The sequence below is a fragment of the Syngnathoides biaculeatus genome, chromosome 12 (assembly GCF_019802595.1).
Source record: "Syngnathoides biaculeatus isolate LvHL_M chromosome 12, ASM1980259v1, whole genome shotgun sequence".
NCBI lineage: Eukaryota > Metazoa > Chordata > Actinopteri > Syngnathiformes > Syngnathidae > Syngnathoides > Syngnathoides biaculeatus.
The window spans coordinates 16,801,146-16,823,848 of NC_084651.1; the positions used below are offsets into that span (position 1 = coordinate 16,801,146).

A 22,703-nucleotide genomic window follows, 5' to 3' on the forward strand; every position below is an offset into this window, starting at 1 on the left:
ATTTTGAATTTACATAATACGTTTGATTGTAAGCGACTAAGGGTAAAGGTACATTTTTCAGATGTTTATTCAATATACTCTATTCATTTTTTCCAGATAAAATAAACTTCACCTTGAAGGGTTGAAAGCATGTGCAATGTGTTACAATAATTTAGTACTATATTGTTGAGACTTTTTCTCTGCTCCAAAATGTGCACTCACTCACTAATCCCCACTACCCACCATCCATCTATCCGTTTTCTGAGTCGCTTATCCTCAAGAGCGTCGTGGGAGTGCTGCCAAACCCAGCTGTCATCGGGCAGGAGGTGGGGGTACACCCTGAATTGGTTGCCAGCCAACCACAGGGCACATGAAGACAGACAACAATCTCACTCACAATCACACCTCAGGGCAATTTAGAGTCTGAAAGTTTTTGGAATGTGGGAGGAAACTCCAGTGCTTGGCTGGCAACCAGTTCAGGCTGGACCCTGCCCCCTGCCCGATGAGAACAGAGATTGGCCCCAGTTCTCCTGCAACCCTGGTGAGGATAAGTGGCTCAGAAAATGGATGGATGAATATAAAGTGGAAACCTGCATTGGGAGTGGGGAGTAGTGAGTGAGTGCACATTTTGGAGCACAGAAAAGGTCTCAAAAATATAGTACTAAATTGTTCTCACTCATTGCACATGCTTTCAACCCTTCAAGATGAAGTTTATTTTATCTCAGAAAATCAATTCAACAATATAGCCACGTCTGCAAGATGAACGAATGTCTCATTTCTTGACCATTGTGGACCCTGATTTCACATACTTTGCCATTTTTGCATTCATTCATCAATTGTCATACTTAACAAGACTTTTTTTTTGTTTGGTTCAACTTGAAAACATATTTTTAGACACGCTGTTTTTAGGCAGTAGGACTAGATTGCTGTGAGTCTATTTATTTGTATTCCTTTTTGTTTTCTTTGATTTATGTTTTTTCTTTCCTTCCTACCTTGCTTACACCTACTTACTGACTTACAACAACATGCAGGTCCTCTTGAAGTGGGGTATGGGGGACGCATAATGACAAGATGCTTAAGAGCACCTCTACAGTTGCCAGGAACAAGACTAGCATCTCAACAATAACTATATCCATCCGTCCATTCATTCATTTTCTTTGCCGCGGCGAGTGCTGGAACCTATCCCAGCTGTCAATGGGCCAGAGGTGAGGTACACCCTGAAATGGTTGCCAGCCAATCGCAGGGCACATAGAGACAAACAGCCGCAGTTACAATCACACCTAGGGGTAATTTAATTTGTCCAATTAATGTTGCATGTTTTTTTCTGGATGTGGGAGGAAACTGGAGTGCCCGGAGAAACCCACGCAAGCATGGGGAGGACATGCAAACTCCACACTGGCAGGGCCAGGAGTGAACAATTTACCAGCTGATCCACCGTGCCGCCCCAACAACTATATAATTGCCATTTTTAAAATTTTGTCCTCCAGCTCCAAAGCTCAAGTCCTTCCAGATGACCTACTGCCACCCCAGTTTCAAAGCAATAGAACTATTTTGCTGCCAACAAAGTAGAATGTAAATCTAAATTTAGTTCTTTTTTTGTTGCACCAGCTACACTAATTATAGGAAAGGCATGCATCTGTCAATAGATGCCCCTCCCATGCATCCGCAATGACCTGACCGCATTACTGGATTCAAGGAGGTGACAGCAGTCAAGTCGTCTCATTAGAGTGACAGGGATGCTGTTGTTTACCCACCAGATCAAAAGATGTCACATGATGTCACCTAACATCTATAAGGGGAGACAGTCCCTAAGATCAGCGCCAGTCCTTCTGCATGGCATTGAAGGAATTCAGAGACAGCTGCTTGGAGGGAATGCAGCAAAGAGCAAATGTCTGAATTCAGGTCCTCCTATTGGTGACTACAGACCCCTTAGGGCAACATGGTGTGCTGTTGCTGCACTCCACTGGGGGCATATGAACTGTGATTTCTTTTTTTCCCTTTTTAATTAGATTCATGCTGTTTTTGAAAGACAACCATAAGTTGCACAACACTGCTGTAGAAGGCGTTCATATAACAAGCATAGATGGATGTGAAACTCTTTAGAGCTTAGTCACATTCTTCCTGTACTGGAATAAAAATGAAGAGCTATGCATAATTTATGCATTGTGACATTTTCTTGTCCATGGGACAAACTTTAGCACACACAACAGTGTCTCGGAGCATCAATCCAGTATTAGTCATGTTGTTGGCAAGACGGTTTCTAGTCACTGATTGAGAGATGTTAATAATACAGTACTAGGCAAATACTCTGTGTACATGTTTACCGGCTCATTCCGATGACAAAATACAAAAGTATTATCACAATTATGCCTTGAAAAAGATCATTTATTTCAATCAGATCATAGTGGATGGTGAAAGTGGACCACATATAATGGCTGATGAGTGTTTACTGGACCTGTATAGTATAGTATTCTGAATTGGGAAAAGTTTAGAAAACAATAGTCATGAAAAATAACAAACTAAAGCTAATTACATCTATAACATCTTTACAGTGAGTTTAATATTAATATAATACTCTCCCCATTGCCTTCAGATTTCAATAAAATGCGACCTCCCACCGTGTATTTAGACTATCGTGTGTTTGTCTCAACTTGCAGGGCACCTTGGCTAAATGCATCTGGGTTTTGTCACAAAGGTATTTCAATGCTTCAGAGGTGACAGTGCTGTGTTTAGCTGTCGTCCTCGCCCCTACACAGCGCTCACGTGCTGAAGATACAAACCAAACTCTCTATGGTTACTGTCAGACAAACAGCAGTCAACAGTGGAGCAAGCCCAAGCTACCCAGCCAGGACAAACGCCGTACTGTATAAGCTTACTTGCGTCTGCACTGCCTCAACTCTTACTCACCCTCTTTTTATTCAGCCCTGAGAAGGACCTCACTTTCAAAATCCCTCCTTTTGTTGTCTTTTGAAAGGGATCTCCAGACAGACTCTGCTCATTCAGCAAATATCTAGAACACTTAAGTCTTTCTATCTTTCCGGGAATCCTTAAATAAATTTCCCCGGCATAAGTCTTGTCGTCAGGTAGCATGGTATTTGCATTTAAATGTTGAGTATGCAATCCATCAACAATGACTCTTTCTGTCCAGCAAGCAATGGAAAAATGTCGCAGTGGACTTAAGAAATTAGCTATCAATATTTCAGCAGGAATATGAGGAATATGGATGACTTGTTAGCACATCTGCCTCACAGTTCTGCAGGAACCGGGTTCAAATCCCAGCCCTGCCAGTGTGGGGTTTGCATGTTCTCCCCATGCCTGTGCGGGTTTTCTCCAGGTACTACGGTTGTCTTCCACATCCCCAAAACATGCGTGGTAGGCTAATTGAAGACTTAATTTCCCATAGGTGTGAACGTGTGCACAAATGGTTGTTTCTATGTGCCCTGTGATTGGATGGTGATCAGTTTAGGGTGTATTCAGTTTCTTGCCTAAAGATGGCTGGGATAAGCTAAAGCATGCCTGCGACCCTAGTGGGGAAAGGTGGTACAGAAAATGGATGGCTAATGAGACGTTTCATCTTCAATCATCTTCACTTTTAACAAGGTTGGGATATTTTATTAGCCGCTTATCCTCACAATGGTTGCAGGATTGCTGGAGCCTATCCCAGCTGTCAACGGGCAGGAAGTAGGGTACACGCTGAACTGGTACTAGCCAATCGCAGGGCACATAGAAACAATCAACCATACACACTGACATTGACACCTATGGGCAATTTAAGTCCTCCAATCAACCTACCAAGAATGTTTTGGGGATGTGAGAGCAAACTGGAGTGGCCGGAGAAAACCCACCCAGGCATGGGGAGAGCAAGCAAACTCCACACAGGCGAGGCCGGATTTGAACCCGGGTCCTCAGAACTGTGAGGCAGACACTCTAACCACTTGTGCGCAGTTCCACTACACTTTTCAAAATAAACAATATGATAGTTGGAACAAACTTCTTACTGGCTTCTGATTACAAAAGTAGTTGTGTGAAATTTTTGGTGTATATGTAAATAATATGAATGGCTCATATACTGGATCTACTGTATATGCCTTCTGAGGGAAACCATAACGCTGGTGTGCCTCGTGTGTGCCTGTACAGTTTGCACTTCCATTGAGTGCAGATGAATAAACGAGGGACTTTCTGCCACATGTTGCGTCTCTGCTGTCTCCATTCATGGTCTTTGTGCAGGGAAACATCTTATTAAATGTTCCCCTCTCAACAGTCATTCACAGTTCAGCTCTACATGAGGGGCTCCTTCACTAACGCCTCCATGTGAAAAACAGTGCACACCTCTGTTCTAAGACTTGAGTGGAAATATTTGCTGTATGCTTTCTTTGGCTGCAGTGGCCCTTGGCCTCCACCTTATTCATCTGTGAAGTGACAACTTCACCTCAGACCAGAAAACTGAAGAACTGGATTGCTGGTTTGCTGAAGAAACATTAAATACAATGTGTCTATTTATGAAAGGTAATTCATTTGCTGGAAAACTCCATGGTCACCGGTAATGGTGACGTCCTTTTCTCCTGACTTAATCTTTGACTCATTTGTAAAAGCTGCAGTCTATTCCTTGATTTAAGTTAAATTAGGGGGAAAATTATACTCACATTTAAGGTCTAAATGAAGTCTTTATTGACTAAAATGAAGCACAAGGATTATTTTGTTGACGTACACTACATTTGCAGTACAAGCAGTTAGTCACAGTTTCCTATCCTCTGTTGAAATGTGAAAATAGCCCATTAATGTTGAATAAACAGCTATAAAACAGGGACTTGGTGTTCAGAGTCAAACATATGTCAAATATTTGTACTGGATTTCATAAAACACTGGTATTTCCTGGAATTTTGTGTCCAAAGATCTCTGGCATCTCCGCAGAAATTCTTCTGAAATGTTACACAACGCGCTACAGCGTTGTGGTGACGGCTCCTTTTGAAACCAAAGGCAGCTTGCTTGGGGTCCGTCAGGAGAAGGCTGTCATCAAGTCACTGATGCCCCATTGTCAGTGTAAAAATAGCAATTATTTTGACGGAAAAGGTTTTCATTCCTCAACCGTGGAGGTTGCTTGCCTGATCAAACATTTTTGTGCTAACGTTGGGATTTTCCAATTTCTTCACCTGTTGTCCGCTTATGACTGATTCAGATACCTTTACTGAGCTGATTGTGGTTGTTCTGGATACTTGAATGAACCATGGGTATTTGGGTTTGCCACAAAGGCCCGGTCACTATATAAAGAGGAATTTAATTAGTAGGTCTGAGTTTTGTTGATTAGTTGCATGTGAAATATGCTTCGAAACACAAGCACAGAGGATCTAGTTTCTTCTCCACAAGCATGCAAGAAAAAATGAGAGAACATTTGAGGGCTGCCACTGAGGTGCTAGTTTGCTTCCAGACACTTCTGTAGCTGCTCTGCCCTTCCACACAGTTAATCTAACACTGTTGGGGTAAACATGTCTTTCTTGTGACCGGAGCAAAGGAAAAGCCGCATTTATCGCACAGCACTAAACAAAGTTTGCTTTTTAAGTTGTAATTGTCTTTACCACCACCATGGCTCTACATGTTGCTGACTGATAGGGTGACTAGACTTCCTCCCTCACTTGAAACAGCTGATTTATGTCTGGTCCAAGGGCACTCGTGCTCTGTGGCTGGAATGCAGAGAATGTCAAAGACCCCTCCTCTGCATGTCCCCTCCATGTGCAAACAAATGGTGCAGGCGCTTGCTGAAGACCCACCGGTGCTCCCACTGCAGGGCAAGGAGGCAGAATGTAAGGAATGTTAGAGGACAGAAAATAAATCCATTCTGTCCTTTCTGTCAGTCTCTACTTATTTCCCATCTCGGTATGTTTCCAATTTCCCTAGTATGAGTCTTGTTTTTCAACTTCTAATTGTATTCTAAATTCTAGTTGTCAGTCTGGTAGTTGTGGTGTACTCTGAAATATGCATCAATAAAGGACGCATGGTCAGACAAAACTATTTTATTTGTGTTACAATTCAAAAACACAATATGGATATTTCTCTGTCATAAAAAAGGCAAATCAATCAAGAGACAAAATCAAATAGTGCTTTGTTAAACCCACGAAAAACAAAGTGTTTAACACTCAATTGTGAAAAACACTGAGAATTGCAAGGGATAATTATATAGAATACTTATTTAGAAAATCCTGAAAATAAAAGGCACAATACTTTATCTCAGTACAACATGCATATGAACATGCCGGCATGGCCAAAAAGAACAAGAAGAAGAAAAAAGAGAACACTCCATAGAAGCCAGAATAGTTATATGTTTTGATAATGAAAACATAGGCAGCTCTGTCCAACGCAGCTCACTCAGTCCTTTGTCTCCTCCTGACTAGAAGTTGTTCATTTGATCATTCCCTTTCTCTTCCAGGGGCCTCCCTCAGTGCAGCTCAAGGCCTGCTTTTCACTGCGGGTTGATCCATTATGTTAAGGACATCATCCAGGATGGACGGGCCCAGATCAAGTTCAAGGGAGAGCAGTGACCCCGTGATTCGGGTGAGGGACTCCTGTGATGTGCACATCTCTTTGGAAAACTCAAAGTCAAAATCACTGATGCGGCCCTCCTCCACCCCGCTGTCTCTGTCTACCCACTCTCCATTGCACTTGGAGACCTCCTGCTTGAATTCCAGGTTGATGTTGTTGCGAAAATGTCCCAAAGTATTTCTCTTGTCATTGAGACGACTGCTGTCGTTGTAATTTTGGGTCTTGTACTCCTCTTTTGCATAACTTTCAGAGCTGTCATCGCTTGTATTGCTGTGAAGGCTTCCATTAGCTTTGTAGCTGTTGTTGCTATGACCATTGATGTAATACGTAGATTTCTTCTCAATCCTGCTCTCTTTTGTCTTTGCTATGTTAGCCTTGACAGCAGCTTTAGAGTTGGGCTTTTTCATGTTCTCCAGGAGATCCAGAAGTACATCCGGTTTTGACTGGATGTCTCTAAAGGGAGGTGACGGCTTGCTACTGAAGTTGTCCATTGAATGTAACAAAGCGTCCACCTGCTGCATCTCTACATCCTCAATCGTGTCAGGGTTTACTGAGGATGTAGGACTAATGATGTCACCCAGCGGCTCTGGAGGCATGGAGAATACAGTAGAGGAGATCAGTGGTAGGGTAAGTGCCTGACAGCCACCAATAGTTGGGAGGGAGATGGCATTCTTGAGAACAGGAGACGGGGTCTCCACAAAGGAAGCATCGCCTGTACTGTTTGCTCGCAGAAACTCAGCTTGGACCCCATACTGGGTTTGGAAATCTCCCTTCCCGGGTAAGAGTTCATACTTCCCTTGGAGGAAGGACATATCTCCAAAGGCATCCCTCTCTCCACCTCGGCCGATATGAATTGTGTGCCGAAAATCGCCAAGTGGCGGACTGATCATGTCTGGTGACAAAATATCGCGCAGGCGACATTTTTTCCCTTTCTTGCTGTTGGTGGGTTTCAGGTATATGGGTGCTTTTGCTGGCATGGCTCTGACGTTCGGGCTCAGCCAATAGTAGTAGTTGCTCTACAATTTCTGGATAACAGATCCAAAAGGAGAATCTTGAGTTACATTCCCAGTTTTACGTTGTCCATGCAGGTATCACACGTCCTCCAGCAGGTGTGGCACAGTTCAGGGGACTTCAGTGAACACTGTTGTCTGAAATCAAAGACAAGAAAGAGAATGTCAGCATTTTTTGTCATCTGTGAACCATCCACTGCCTCCATTTTCCAAGATGCTTATCCTCACAAGGGTCACGGGAGTACTGGAGCCTATCCGAGCCATTTATGGGCAAAAGGTGGACTACACCTGAAAACGGTTGCCAGTCAATAGCAGGGCATATATCGACACTGTCACTGAGTGAGAAACTGAACTCACGCCGCCGGCACCAAAGTCAGCCAAGTATGCGTATTACTGCACCCTAAGTGACTCATCCATGAGCGAATTTCTGATAATTTCAGATTTCTTACAGAAGCTGTTGTATGCAGAGGATTTTATAGTCTCTCAATGTTATATTTAGTAGAAAGAAACCATTAAATACTTGGCTCATTTGAATACATAAACTATCTAGTACTGCTTTGTACCAATTTTCTTTTTATGTGTCTGTCTGATGTTCTTTTCTTGTACACTCTGTTCAGGGGCCTGAAAAGTTAAAAAAGCACAAATATCTTGATCTATATTTGGTGAATACATTACATACATTATTACACATTAGAGATAATGATAACAATAAAAACATATAATCAAAGAAATGTACTTTAGATGCTGAAAGAATGAATAATTATGTCATTGCTCAACTTGAATCTCATACTCTCAAAAAAAAAAAAAAAAAAAAAAAAAACCAGAACAGAGGAGGATGAGTACGCTTGTCTTTTCACATAAGCCTCCTTTGGTCTACACCATTGTGGATGTGCTAATGTGGAACAGCTGGCTCACAGGTTGGGAGAGGGGTGGTAAAGGGGGACTTTAATAGGATCAGTGAAGGGCACCCTGCTTTAGGGAAAACACGGCTCCGCATGCACGCACAAGATGGGCAAGAGCTGAGAAAAAAAACCTTAAAGGGATTTAGGGGGATTGAAGAGAGCCATGTAATAAGGGCAATTGAATTTTAAGAAAGAAGGTGATGCAGATTGTGAAGTCTGCAGATGCAAAGAACATCAGAATCAGTTAACAATATTAAGTGGTACTAAAGTTGATGAAGTCACTGATTGTTTTCTGCCCTCTTTGAGTCTTTTCCATGACAAACAAACCAGAGAATGTCACCAGAAGTAGAACTCTGTCAAAGGGCTGAGAGCACATTTGGTTTGGCGTTGTTAAGACGAAACATTGGAGCAGAGGAAAGGGCACATTCTATCTTCAGCGCTTGCTCTCTTTTCGTGCATGTGATGAGTGGCAAGAGGGAGCGCTTGCCCATTTATAGACATTTACTATGAAGTCTGTCAGCAGTGAGCATCTGACAGTACATCACTGAAAACAGGCCTTGTCCAACCAAAACAAAAAACGAGGTAATGAAAAAAAAACTTCCACATTCCTGCTGCATCGCACGCCACAGACATACTGCATCAGCCTTATCAAAGCCACTTTAAGGAGACTATGTTTATTCAGTAGAGACATTAGTGTGGAGCCAGAGAGACCGTCTCTCGCTGGGACTCAAAACGTCTTGGCCTCCAGTGTTTCCTGCAAGTATTGTTGAAAGCGTGCCCATCTTGTACAAGGTACGAAATCTGCTCTTTGAATGTTTTGCTTGGGTGACATGCATGACTGCACTTGTGTCGTACGCCATATGTGAGAGGTAACGTGTTTGTTGTCCCATAGTTACAAAGAGAAAAAAAGAAGAGGGACGGACAAGAGCACAGAGGCCTTGTTTAATAAAGAGGTGAGCATAATCCATAACTTGTTTGATAAATACTTTACTTTTTCTTTCTCTACTGTGTAAACATATGAAGATAATCACACTGTTTTCTCATTGTTGTCCCTTCCAGACCTACCATATTAAGGGCCAGATATTTGTTTTTACAATGATACCCTACACAATTATTGTGTGGTCTGCGCTGTGTTGAGAATGAACTTGAGTTTCCTCCTGGATATTTTTTGCTCCTATCGGAAGACAGAGTGCACAGCACTTTGCCGGGAATGTCCACTTTTTGTATGTGTTCGGTTTGACATGTTGATACCGTTTTCGGTCCTATCTGCACGGTTACACTTTTTTCAAGCCATGCCCGTCTGAAACAGTTTTTGATTCCAGCATCCTTGTCAATTGCCCTCGGTCGATCTTCATCCTTTTTTTCTAACACTTTCGCCATCGTAAAACTTTGAACACACCGTCATTCAGTTCGCGCTATCTAAGTCCCATGCGCCATTACTTTTTTAATGTTTATGTCGCAAAATGCAAATATTTACACAACAGAGCAAGCTAGAACGGCATATGATAGTCGTGGTTGTGCTAGCACTAAGCTGAACTTGCAGCTCGGAGCCCACCACCAAGAGGGTGGCGTACGATAACCTAAACCCCCCCCTGAAATTTTCTCAACGGATTTGCGCTTAACTCGAGAATGGTCATTTTGGTCTGAAAAAGTCGGAAAATTCTCATCCCTGTTGATTTAAAAAGTAACGTTTTGGTTACTTTCAGCAGCTGCCAAGCGGCAGTAATATCACCTGTCCACTGTACAAAAAAAGCAATGTTTTAACCATACCCAATACTTGGTAATTTACACCACACAATTCACACAATCATGTTGTCAACGTGAAGCCATAACTTAAATATTAGTGTAGTAGAAGCCACATTAAATCAGCAACTTCGTGCAGACTTGACGTGCCAACACAATACAATAAGTTCCTGAATGTAAACAAGCACACCATTCCCAGTACACTGCCGATTACCCCATGAAAGCAAAGTGAGTGACGCGCACGCGCACGCACACACACACACACACACACACACACCACACACACACACACACACACACACACACACGTGCTCCTACCACAGCAAGTTTGATGCAAAGACGAAACTTTTTTTTCTTACTACGTGACAGCCCCATGCAAGGATGTTCAACCAGCTCAAAGAAAAAGTTGAGCATTCTCTTTTCTCGCTGTAAATATTACTTAAGTATTGTGAATCCTTCAGTAAATCAGTCCTTACTCTCCATGACCGATTTGGTGCTCGCACACTCGGTAATAATAATGAGCACACAATGCATTGTGCAATAAAACTGTATTGCTAATGCGTAAACAAAAACATAATAAAATACACTTTTTAACTATGAAAAATAACAAATATTGTGGTGAACGTGAGATTATGCATTTCTTTGGACTTTTATGGCACTGTGTCATCAGTGCGCATCATGTACTAAACAATCACTGCTAAATCACCTTCGTTTCTATATGTTGGAACCAAGTGGTTTTTTTTTTTAAACTCACCAGCTCGAAATTACTGTTTGGTGAGAGACATTGATGATATAAATGCAACTAGTGATGAATTGAAGAAGTATTACTTTGCTTGTTACTCAAAATTTGAGCAATGCATAACTGTTATCACTGTTCCGAAACAGGTCAGCACCGTCACTCATAAAAGTGAAATGCTCAATATTTACAACCAAAAATCTTCATATGTGTGTGTGTGTGTGTGTGTGCTTTCCCTGAGTCATAAATCTGTGGATTGTGACTATGTTCTGCCTTTCTGGAAAAATTGTGTACCTTACAGCAAGTTCTATTCTTTTGGTGAAGTTCCCCACCATGTGTCCCTCTAGGTTCCTTTCTTGAACACCCTCACCAACATGCCCATTAAGAACTAATCACATCTTGCTCTGCCTTGTATGGTCTGAACATTTTCCTCTAGCTCCTACCAAAATGCCTCTCTCTCTTCTAGATTCAGCTGTGGGGCAATAACCAGTAAGTGCATTTTGTATAAAACCTTTGATTTCAAGTTTCACCAATAACAAAACATCAACTATGTCATCAATTAATGGACTTCAACTTGAATGTCATTGCGTCACAGTAGACCGAAAAATCTCAAGTTGTTCAACCCTTATTCATGATGTAGTACATTCCCCAAAATAACCAGGAACTTAGAAAAAGCAAGCAGACAATAATTGAGACGTTTCTTCTTGATGTACAGTTTAGCCGAGCTTAATATTGTGTGCCCTTCCAATTTGATTGATATCTCAAAGTGCTACTGCGCCTCAATCTTTCCCAATCTTGACAGTTCAGGGCAGGTAAAACCCAGGAGCCTGAATAAATGCTCCAATCAAAAAATGTCTGTCTGTGGACTAACTCTCGTCACGCGTCTCTCTCCATTCTCCTTCTGCAAGTCTTCAACCACAAAAGCTCACTTTAAGCAATTAAATGTAACAAGCCTGCAAAGAGGCCTGACCTCAGCCCCAGCAAACACCTGTGAGATGAACAAGAGCAGGAAGTAAAGCCAGGCATTTCCCTTACAGCAGCAGACACTTCCCACCTCACAAATGTTTAACACAAATTTTGTCTTTTTGGAAGACTAGAAGCTGTTGTACTTGCATCGGTCGACCAACTCCATATGTTCTCCCTGTTTTTGTTGTAAAGTGAGCAAGTGTACCAGTAAATTAGACTTTACAGCATACCTATGAATTATTGGTTAACCACATGAAATGGCAAAATGTTTTGACTTGGATAGACCTAACATGGTGCTCTTCATAGAGTAAGCATCCCTTGTGCATCCCAGCCAAGGTCAACATTTGTGGCCTGTAAGATGTCAGCTGGTGCTGTGTGGTGAAAGCCAGAGGCTCCGACCTTCACATCACGCATCCTGCTGGTAGCTCACTTTGGCTTATATGGCAAACATGAGAGGAATTCCAGAGGCCACACGCAAAGAAATGGGAAAACAATCATGCTGCTTTTGGCTACTGCTGCCAAAACTCACCACACATCCATGACCTCCATGAGATATGGGGAGGCGAAACTCAGCTCCCTGGAGATGATTCACACATTCAGGGAATCTCAAGAATCATAGAAATGCTCATCAGGCTCGTTAGAGGTGAACAACTGACTTAACGAAAACAAATCATGGTACAGTGAACAGGTAAACATTTCCAGATCAAACAATTTTAAAGTATAAATCAATATATAAATCTCAGTGTGGTACCACTAGTGGAATACAAAAGAATCACTGCCTAAGTAGGGTCCAGTTGTATATAACATTTCATTTCATATTTAAGAACAGTTTGTATTCAAAAGATTTATCAAGTTACTTTTTTATTTAAATTTTATGTGCAAAATATTTTAATCAATTTTTTCAAAACTTTTTTTTATTTTCCTATATTTAAGTGAAAATTATGCCTAACGTAACAGCGACTTACAATAATATTATACTTTGAGGAATAAAATGTGTCCAATGTTTTACACTCACACTATGCTCCAGTATTTCATTTTAAGTACCTGGGAAGCGTAAGAATTTTTATTGTGGTACTTGGTGTAAAACGTTAAATGTTTTTTAAGAGCTCTCTGAAAAGGCACAAAACCAAGCCCAGATTTGCACCCTGCTTTTAGCACTTGTTCATACAGGGCTAGCGTGGCAGGTGTCCACCAGTCAGAGCCAAGCAGCACCGGCACAACAGAATGCGGTCACGGTTTTCACTTATAGCTCGAGGGAAGTGGGAATCTGATGGCCCCCTTCCTAAATATACTTGCCTGAGCATTCATCCAGCATGATAAACCACAGTGTCATTGGGTCAGCAGCATCTATCTGTGTGGGCATGGAGTCATCTGGAGACACTCCAGTCTCTTTAAATACTGAGCTTGGCTTGATTAGTCCCTGCACAGGGGCTTAGTTATTAGTGTCGGTCAGGGCAGCATAAGAAGCAAGGTGTTGAAAGATTTTGGCATCTGGCATGCAACGTGTGGCTCGTGATTTGTGTGGGCATTCGGGGGGCAAGTCACGTGCAACACAAATGGGTCAGCATATTATTAGTGGTGTAACCCTATGACAACATTGCATATTCCTGGTGGCACCACATCGAGCAAGAAGAGCAGCTGTTCAAAATGTGACCTGCATGCGACTTCCTGATTTGTCCAAAATAGAAGCTATGCCCCCACTAAATATTCCTCGTGAAGATCGGATTGAGGTGCTGACACGGTATTTGACTTGTTTAAAATGGGTCGCGTTAATTATCAGTATATAAAAAGACCACTTTAAATGAGTGGTTTTGATGCCTTTTAAAGGTTGAAAGGGCGCCTTCTCCCTCAGATGAAATTGGTAGCTTTGAAGTACCGTAGTCTGAAGTGTTTGTTTCATAAAAAGGCTCAATTATAGGCAAAAGCTTTACTTCTGAGGTCCCTGGTGGCAATGTAAATAGCAGGGTGGAGTATTTTTTTCTGTTTTGGATTTCTCCCCTTTTAGCACCTGCATCTTGTCAGCAATACCCTTGCCGTGTGATGAGCAGGAAACCCAAATCAAAGCACACACAAAACGTGAAAAGAATTTCCACATGCACTGGTTAAAAGTATATTTTTTCCGTCTCCATTTGCCTGTTGAATAGCACCGAACCCAAAACCCAGCACTTTTATTGGAAACGTACATGTATATGTAGCTGGACTACTCTTGAGGGAGCATATCATGTTGCTCTTGGCAGTCAAGTGTCTGACTTCAAGAACCTGCTTTTCACTGCTTACTTGCATGCATTCAAACCTGTCAAGTCAGCAATCTGGTTGAGAGATTTGTTGAAAGGATAGAGAAAAAAAAACAAGCTGGGCACCTACATAAGCATATATTCGGCACACTGCAACTACATTAGGCCGTTCAGCAATTCAAATCAGAGATTAAAAGCAAATACCATTGTGCTCACTCACCTTCTAAGTAAAGCTTGATCCTCCCCTGGTAGAGCGCTCTAATGGCTCTTCTGTTTGTGTTCGTATTGAGTGGCTTTTCTTATGTCTTTTTGATACTGACTTGCCTCCAGTCTCTGCCTCGGGGCTGCACTTATTTCTACTGGGACGTTTGCCGGACAGCTGTTTTTGAATTGCTCTCCGGCTCCTATTCCTCTCTGAACTAAGTCAAGTCTCCTCCTATACCTCCCTCAGCCCATCCTCCCTCCTCTTCCTCTCTCACTTGTCTCATCACCCTCCCTTTGTCTCTCTCTCTCTCTCTCTCTCTCTCTCCCTCTCTCTCTCCCACCTGTGCATGTCTGTCGTCTCTCTCCTGTCCAATCCTTAGTTTTATCTTATTGCTTCCTTGTGACACATTGGAGCTGCAGTAATCACAAGCTTTAGTTTTGCAACCAACAGTATGTGGATGTCTGACTACCTCATTTTGTCTGTCAGACCGCTCACATCTGATAAGAGCTATTCTGCAAATTTAGCGGGCAGCCTGCAGACATTTGACTGGACCGGACATATCTTAGCGTCTTTATCCTTATCTGTCTGCTGCATGCATTCTTTCCACAAACACCACCTCCCATTTTCAGTTAGAATAAAGTATTTGGCTGAATATACTATATACATGCCTTGCACAGAACCCTTCTGCTTGAGAGTTGATGCGACACTGCGAGTGGACTAATTGCTGCAGAATACTGCAGCAATGCAGTATCTGTAGAGGGCATTTAGGTCATAGGACAGTACTTCAGCTAAATAAGATACCCCTGCTGCTTTCCTGCAACATGCATTTAAGTTGAAATAAATAACATGAATCTGTGTCTAAATTTAACCCTAAACCATAAAATCACCTTGGTAACCAGCGTAACTAACAGACGTCACAACCTTTAATGCTGAGTACCCTAATGGGTCTTTTTTTTTTCTTTGCTTTTTAAAGTCGTGTGCAGCAGTTAAAATTTGACAATAAGTATCAAGGGAGATCTACTGAGTCTGTACACAACCATAAGCTTAAAAAAAACTATTCAAGTCTGACTGTTAGTTAAAACTGAGCTGTATTTATTTATTACACGGCAAAGGCACAATTTTCTATGATTTTTTTTCACTGGCCTGTGCAAGTTTACCTCATTATTTGCCCAGTGATGCAAATGTATCTGAGAAGTGGTTGTATACATGTACATGCCAGTACTTGCATGCACTTGAAGAATAATGCTTCATTGTCTTCCACATTACAAAAACACACTCCCCCAACCTCCCCGTGAAAGATTTGCTCCCTTTTCCTCCCCACTCTATCTTCGATATTACACTTTGCAAAGTCTAATATGAATGACAGTGAGACACCCACTGTAACTTTTGCAGGCCCTTTGACAGACAAGAGTTGTGAATGAAGCTCTTTACTGCAAACTTGCTATTCCTCCCATACAAATGATGTCATCGTAGTACCAATGGCGAGCACATGATCTGTAGGTGGAACACTCAACACTGTCTTCTCATTCAAACCATTTTACGGGACTCTCAAAACTGTTAGTTCTCTATCACTCTCTTTTCAAATGTTTATTTTTGTTTCTCAGGTCTAACAGCAAGACAGTTCAAAATTGAGTTCATAGTAGAAAGCTGATTGGAAAACTGGTTAGAATCTGGCCTCACCTGTGTGGAGTTTGCATACCTGCGCAGGTTTTCTCCAGCTACTGCGGTTTCCTCCCACATCCCAAAAAACCTGCATGGTAGGTTAATTTTAGACTTCAATTTGCTTGTAGGTGTAGATGTAGGTTCATTTGTCTGTACATTCCCGACGATAGTTACATAGTTTAGGGCGTCCCTTGCCTCTCACCAAGAGTTAGCTGAAATAAGGCACCAACACCTTACTGAGGATAAGCGGTACGGAAAATGGATGGATGGAAAAGATCAATGGGGTTCATCTTCCTCTCTTAGTGTTTAGCTAAATTTGTTGTGACAAATACTGTAAGTGTCCACTGCAGGTGCATTAAAAGCAAAACCTATATCACAAATATATACAAATCATACTATTAATGGATGATTACTAATCAGTAAGTCAGTTCAGACTCCATTGAGTACCACATCAGCAAGTACATACACGTTATGTTGCGTTGGCTACTAGCAACTAGCATGCTAAGCAACCATGCTAAAGAAACATAATTATGTGTTTTTGGAAAGCATCTGACTCACATCTCCCTCTAATTCAAGAGAATTGAACAATGAAGGTCTCTGTGAGGCTTTGTGTAAATTGTTCCACTGACATCATTTCTCCAAACGACAAACTGACTTTGGTCTGTCTATTGAAGTAAGTAAAATAATTTTTTTCAGTAATTAAGATGAGCTGAAAAGGTATGGCAAAAAAAATTGCTTGATGACACGGTAATAGATTTAATTTGAATTATGGTAATGCCTGACTCAAATGACACATCTGCTGACTACACCCTTCCGCCTCCAGTTACTCCCATATTTGATCACGCCCATTACGGAGCAGGCATCATCAGTTTCGCTTCCTGTGTGAGGGAGGCCATATGGGTGAGGTGTGGAATTTTCACATATTGGAAGTGGGAAACAAGGCTGTTGTTGCCGACGTATGCCCGGTCTTTTGTTAGTTAGGCTAAGTCATTAATTACATGAATTACTGACAGAAGGAAAGTTAGATCTTAGCCAGTTTTGGTGCTTTGGATGGAGCTATTTTCTAGGCCAAATCTGGATACCATAATATCTCATAAATTATAATGTTTAAGGGTTATTTTCCAAAAGGAGTTACTTTAAAAGCCATACTGCTTCATGAATGGGAAGGTCAACATACATACTGTATGCTATTGTACAACTTGACGTCACACGCCGGCAGTTTTGTCTGTAATTGCTCCTGTCTATAATTGCTCCATTTATGTTCTCAAGACATTCCCCGTTTCTCATTTACGTCAGCACGCTGGGAGAATTGTGATTCGGAGAGCATTGGACAGAGCCTCAGTAGATGAGTTAAAGTGTGAAGGGGATAGCACTGTGGAATGTCTAAACACTGAATTTCTCTGAGGCTATATCCTAAATATGTATATATGTGTGGTGTGTGTGTTCATGGGAGTCATTACAGTAGACCACACGCACCAAAGTTAATGCTTCTATTTGAGAGTCTATTTTAGAAACTAGGAAATTGGTCAAAGGTGAAAAGGTGGAGTTCAATGGGAAGAACAATTTCATTCGTAGTAATTATTTTCCAGGCAAAATTGCTAAGCTAGATGGTTGGTTGTAACTTTTCTTTTTTGTTGTTGTTGAAGTACAGACATTTATCAGCATGACACACTTTTGACAAATTCAACAAATCCATCCAACTATTTTTAATAGTGCATATTTTATTCAGGCCCACAGAAACGCAATCAAATTTTGTGAAATGTTCTATTAATCTTGGTTTTATGTACATTCCTGTACATAAAAATCCCATTCCAATTTATTTTATTGCAGAGCTATTTCATTACATCTTTCTCTATTGCCCATTGTAATGTTTATTTCTGCTGTAGGGTAGCATGGGTATGCTTTGGTAGATCACCCATGTGTGGACATCTGTTTTTTTCCAGGAGCTTGTCCAAGAAGACAACTGACAATTTAAAGGGCTACTGTCATGAAATTTATTATTTTTAGTATGTTATAAATGAAAAAACATTACCCAATATGTGCCCATGTGTTTTTTCACCACAAAACATGATTTTGACGTATACACCTTTTTGTAACTCCCAGCATGAAAATCTTCTCGAGGGATTTGTTTTCGAGAAGAAGCAGGAAGTGACGTGAAGGACAGCGGCGCCCCCAAGTGGACTTGGTTTTTTCCATTAGTTTTACCTCCGGGAAGGTAGCTCGTTGTTCCTTTGTGTTAGCCAAAATGCCGGCTCATTGCATTGCTGGACATTGCTTGAACACTTGGGAGAATGGAAATACCCTTCATAAGTTTACAAGAGACCCGGTTCTTTGTGAAAAATGGATTGCATGGGTGCAGAGGATGAGAACTTCGTGGGTTCCGAATGACAGGTAGGTGTGTATACGGCTACTAAAAAAAAAAAATAATAGTTTGGGGTGGACCACGTAATCGGTCTCTCATAACATTAACAAAAGATCCGTGTACGAAATGTCGATGTGCGTGTCGGGCGGCGTGGAGCTGCTGCGCGTACTGCGGCGTCTATGAACACCCCCCTAAAGCAGGACGGCTCGGCTCCATTATATGCCACCACGGCACCGAAAATCAGCCACACCGGCCGAGGCGCAGCATTCGGAGGTCACGCGCGTCGGGCTTTGCGAGAATGACTCACTCAGCCGCGTGCACGCAGTAAAGTGCCTCGGCTTGATTGTGTTGTTCATCGCTACTCCGGCGTTTATGAACAACCCCCAAAAGCAGCACCGCTCGGCTGTCATAAGCCACACCGGCAGGCTGCGATGAGCCGCGACGGCTCTTCTCTGCCACGAAAGTGGATCGGACGGGGATGAGGTTTGGCCGTGATCGCATATCATCTGAATATGGCTCAAAACAATAGTGTAATATTGCCCCGAGGGCTAAAAACAATAGTGTAATATTTACCCTGTAACTTCGCTCGGTTGTGTGGTGTTCTCTTTTCGAAAAGAGCTTCCGTGTCAAAAGGGGTTTGTTTGTCTCCCATAGTTAGAGTGCACCGCGTGTTTTCATTGGCGAATGTCCGGGTGACATCACAGACGGAGGATGCAGCCAATATGGCGACCACTTGGATATTGTAGAATGAGACTTTTGCAACTTTGCACATGGATGACGCGCTCTCCGCTCCCTTTTTGTTTGTATAGACGTTGAAGTGAATAATGTTATATGTATTTTTCAATATCTATTTTAGAATATTTAGAGCGATGACACTTGGGCTTTATCAAATGACAAAATACAAGCACTATTTGTTCCCCCCTCAATTAGTAAATATATGTATTCATTCAGTCTTCATTATGTAATGAGAGTTGGTTGTTGGACATTATGCAACAACACAAATTCAATAGATGAATACTTGCAGGCATGACACATCACAGTTTGATGATAGTGTAAGACAACACCCACCCCGAAAAAAAAAAAAATCTGCTCGGGAAAAAAAAATCCCTCACTTGTCTCAAATTAAGATACCCAACCACATTTGGGCCATCAATGCCTGTCAAGCATCCTTAAAAAGAGAAATGAGAGTCAAGTATCACGTAACCTGGTAGTTTTCCCACTAGAATTATGGTCCATGTGCTTCAGGCATCTGCACAGCAATCAACATGTGGTTGTGGGCATTTTCAACAGCCTACATCCTGCCCAATCCCCAACCAAAGTGTTACTATGTCCATAAGAATTAGCAGACCGCCTTGCTCGCCAATATCACAGAAGGGCTGACCACAGTTGAAAGCCATCTAGGCTTGCCCTGACCACCTGGAGGCACACAACTGAATTTTTCCATGTTAACTTTCAGCATTTTATCATTATTTTTACATCTCTTGTTATTCCTTACTGTAGTATCCCAGTCTCTTGGACTGTAATCCATCCATCCATCCATCCATTTTCTTAGCCGCTTATCCTCAGAAGGGTTGCGGGGAATGTTGGAACCTATCCAACCTGTCCACGGGCAAGAGGCGGGGTACACCTTGAACTGGTTTCCAGCCAATCGAAGGGAACATCCACAATCCCAATCACACCTAGGGGCAATTTAGATTCTCCAATTAATGTTGCATGTTTTGGGAATGTAGGAGGAAACCGGAGTGCTCAGAGAAAACCCACGTAGGTATGGGGAGAACATGCAAACTCCACACAGGCAAGTCCTCAGAACTGTAAGGCCAATGCTTTCCAGCTGAGCCACTGCCTGGACCGTAATCTACCATGATGGAATTTGGGTAATGTTTACAATATAAATTAAATAATGCACTTTTGATGTGGGAGAGAGCTTAGGTGTCAATGTTTGGATATAATTTTAAAAAAAATGCAAGTCTCACAAAACTTTCAGTTTTAAAAGGAATGAAGGAGAAACTATGAATGCTAGAAGTGGAGTACAAGAGTGAAGAGCTTAACTAACTTAGTTTAGGCTTGGGGGTGATGGTTTGTAGCTAGCATTTCAGCTAAAATAATTATTTCTCCAGAATACTTAATGTGAATAACTCCTCAATACATGTTTGATACATTTGCCATGCTAACTGGATCTGCTTATGTCACATTATTTTCAGAAGCTCCCCATCTTCAGCTAATGATATCATGCAATTTTTACTCACCTATCACTCTCAGCCAAAGATAGCTGGGATATGTTCCATCACACCCGTGACCCTGGTGAGAATAAGCGGTATGAAAACAAATGGGTCAATTGATGTTTTACTCAAAAAATTTCAACTCAGGAGGGATGAGATTAAAGCCCCTCTGCCACAAACCTTGGTAAAAACTTAAAAAAAAAAAACCTTACAAAACTGGTTAAAGCCCCACAAAAGTGACATAAAAACGTAAACGTTATCGGCCAAAGACCTAGAGGAATCTGTCGGCACAAGCGATACACAAGCGCTAGGAATTGTGGATCTGTTAACAATGAGGAACAGCTCGTGTGTCTTTTATTAAAAATATTCACATATCCAACATATCAACAAAACAACATTACACAGCCCAATAGACATTTGGTTTAGATGGCTCAAAAATACATACATTATTTAACTCAAAATCATCCAAAAATACTTAGTAAAACGAAAATACAATAAAGTATGGGAGTCACTGATGGTGTAGTAGTACACAAGCCTGTCTTTAGTGCGGGCAGCGTGGAATCGATTCCCGCCCAGTGATGGTGTCGATATCTGCCCTGCGACTGACTGCCGACCAGCTCAGGGTGAAGGTCGCCTTCGCCCGAAGCTAGCTGGGATAGGCTCCAGCTTTCCCACAACTCTTGTAAGGATAAACGCCTTGGATAATGACATGACAATAAAGTGCCAAATAACCCTTGTGTAGATGTCTGTGCGAGTGTACAATATTAATACTTAATACAAAGTATGTGTCTTTCTTCAAAAAACATTAACACATTTGCCGAATCTAAACCAGAGTACATTTGTATCATTCGTCATCAGCTCCGACACAATGAATGAAACTACGCTATAATTCGCAAATGCACGCCAACGTGCTCACATTGTCACGTGTGCTCTTTACTGTGACGCAAAAGAAACAACAAAATACCTATCTAAACTCACATCGCGATCACGCAAAATGTCAAACATGTAACCAACAGTTCAATCAACAATCGTTGTAATGTTTTATAGAAATGTTTAGCCTTATTAGTTAGTGTCCGCCATTACGCAACTCCCCAAAACAACAAAACGACTTATCAGAATCACATCGCGATCACACGAAATCTCAAACATGTAACTAACAGTTAAATCAACAATAATCTCAATATTTTTTTCAACATTTTATAAAAACGTTTAGAGCTATTAGTTAGTATCCGCCGTTACTCAACTGAGCAAAACAACGATCTAAAAAACATCGCGATCACACAAAATGTCAAACATGTAACTAACAGTTCAATCAACAATCATTTTAACATTTCATAGAAATGTTTAGAGCGATTAGTTCGTGTCAGCCATTACTCAACTTTCGTGTCCGCTATTACTCAACTGACCAAAACAAAACTACTTATCTAAATCACATCGCGATCACACAAAATAACTAAAACATGTAACTAACTGTTTAATCAACAATTATGTTCACATTTTATAGAAATGTTTAAAGCAATAAGTTATTCATACCTGTGATAATGACGAACAGAAAAATTAGCCGGTACATCTTTCCCTGGCGGTAGCGTTTTATTAACTGCGCATGCGTGGACAGAGGCTCTTCTTTCCTCATACTTCAATTCACAGGGGTCTGCGCAAGAGTGCCATCTACTGACTACTTGGCCAAATAAGTAAAATCTCAATGAGAAGTACGTATCAGTCATTGTCAGAAAGTAGTTCTCATCTTAAAACAACAGGGTGTGTGTGTTTATAACAAACTTTTAACCAGAGCCGGTTTCTGAACCCTCTACATAAACGTGACAGACTATAGAGAAGAGTATTGTTAACAAACCAGACATATTTGAATTAATAAAAAAAAAAAAAAACACACAAAGTCAAATGAGACTTCAAAATTGAAGACGAATTCAATGGCTTTAAGACTTTGAGATGTTCTTTCAACTTTCAGACTCTGGGGGGTGTTGCTGAAAGCTCTGTAAAACCCTTCTTCTTTTTTTCCTTTCGGCTTGTCCCGTTAGGGGTTGCCACAGCGTGTCATCTTTTTCCATCTTAGCCCATCTCCTGCATCTTCCTCTCTAACCCCAACTGCCGTCATGTCTTCCCTCACCACATCCATAAACCTTCTCTTTGGTA

General features: G+C 41.5%; 1 protein-coding gene across 5 annotated transcripts; it reads right to left on the reverse strand.

Annotated features, from left to right (window-relative positions):
- Positions 1-5,971: 5,971 nt before the first annotated feature.
- Positions 5,972-22,206, reverse strand: cdc42ep3 (CDC42 effector protein (Rho GTPase binding) 3). Of its 5 annotated transcripts, none has more exons than XM_061837962.1 (4): positions 22,086-22,206; positions 20,580-20,631; positions 16,009-16,059; positions 5,972-7,661 (listed from the first exon to the last, which is right to left on the reverse strand). In XM_061837962.1, the coding sequence occupies exon 4, from the start codon at positions 7,488-7,490 to the stop codon at positions 6,420-6,422; it is 1,071 nt and encodes a 356-aa protein (XP_061693946.1). In that variant the 5' UTR covers positions 7,491-7,661; positions 16,009-16,059; positions 20,580-20,631; positions 22,086-22,206; the 3' UTR covers positions 5,972-6,419. The 5 variants fall into 5 exon arrangements, with proteins under 5 accessions (XP_061693946.1, XP_061693944.1, XP_061693943.1 ...); XM_061837960.1 differs by having other exon boundaries at positions 15,990-16,059; XM_061837959.1 differs by lacking the exon at positions 16,009-16,059.
- Positions 22,207-22,703: the final 497 nt, after the last annotated feature.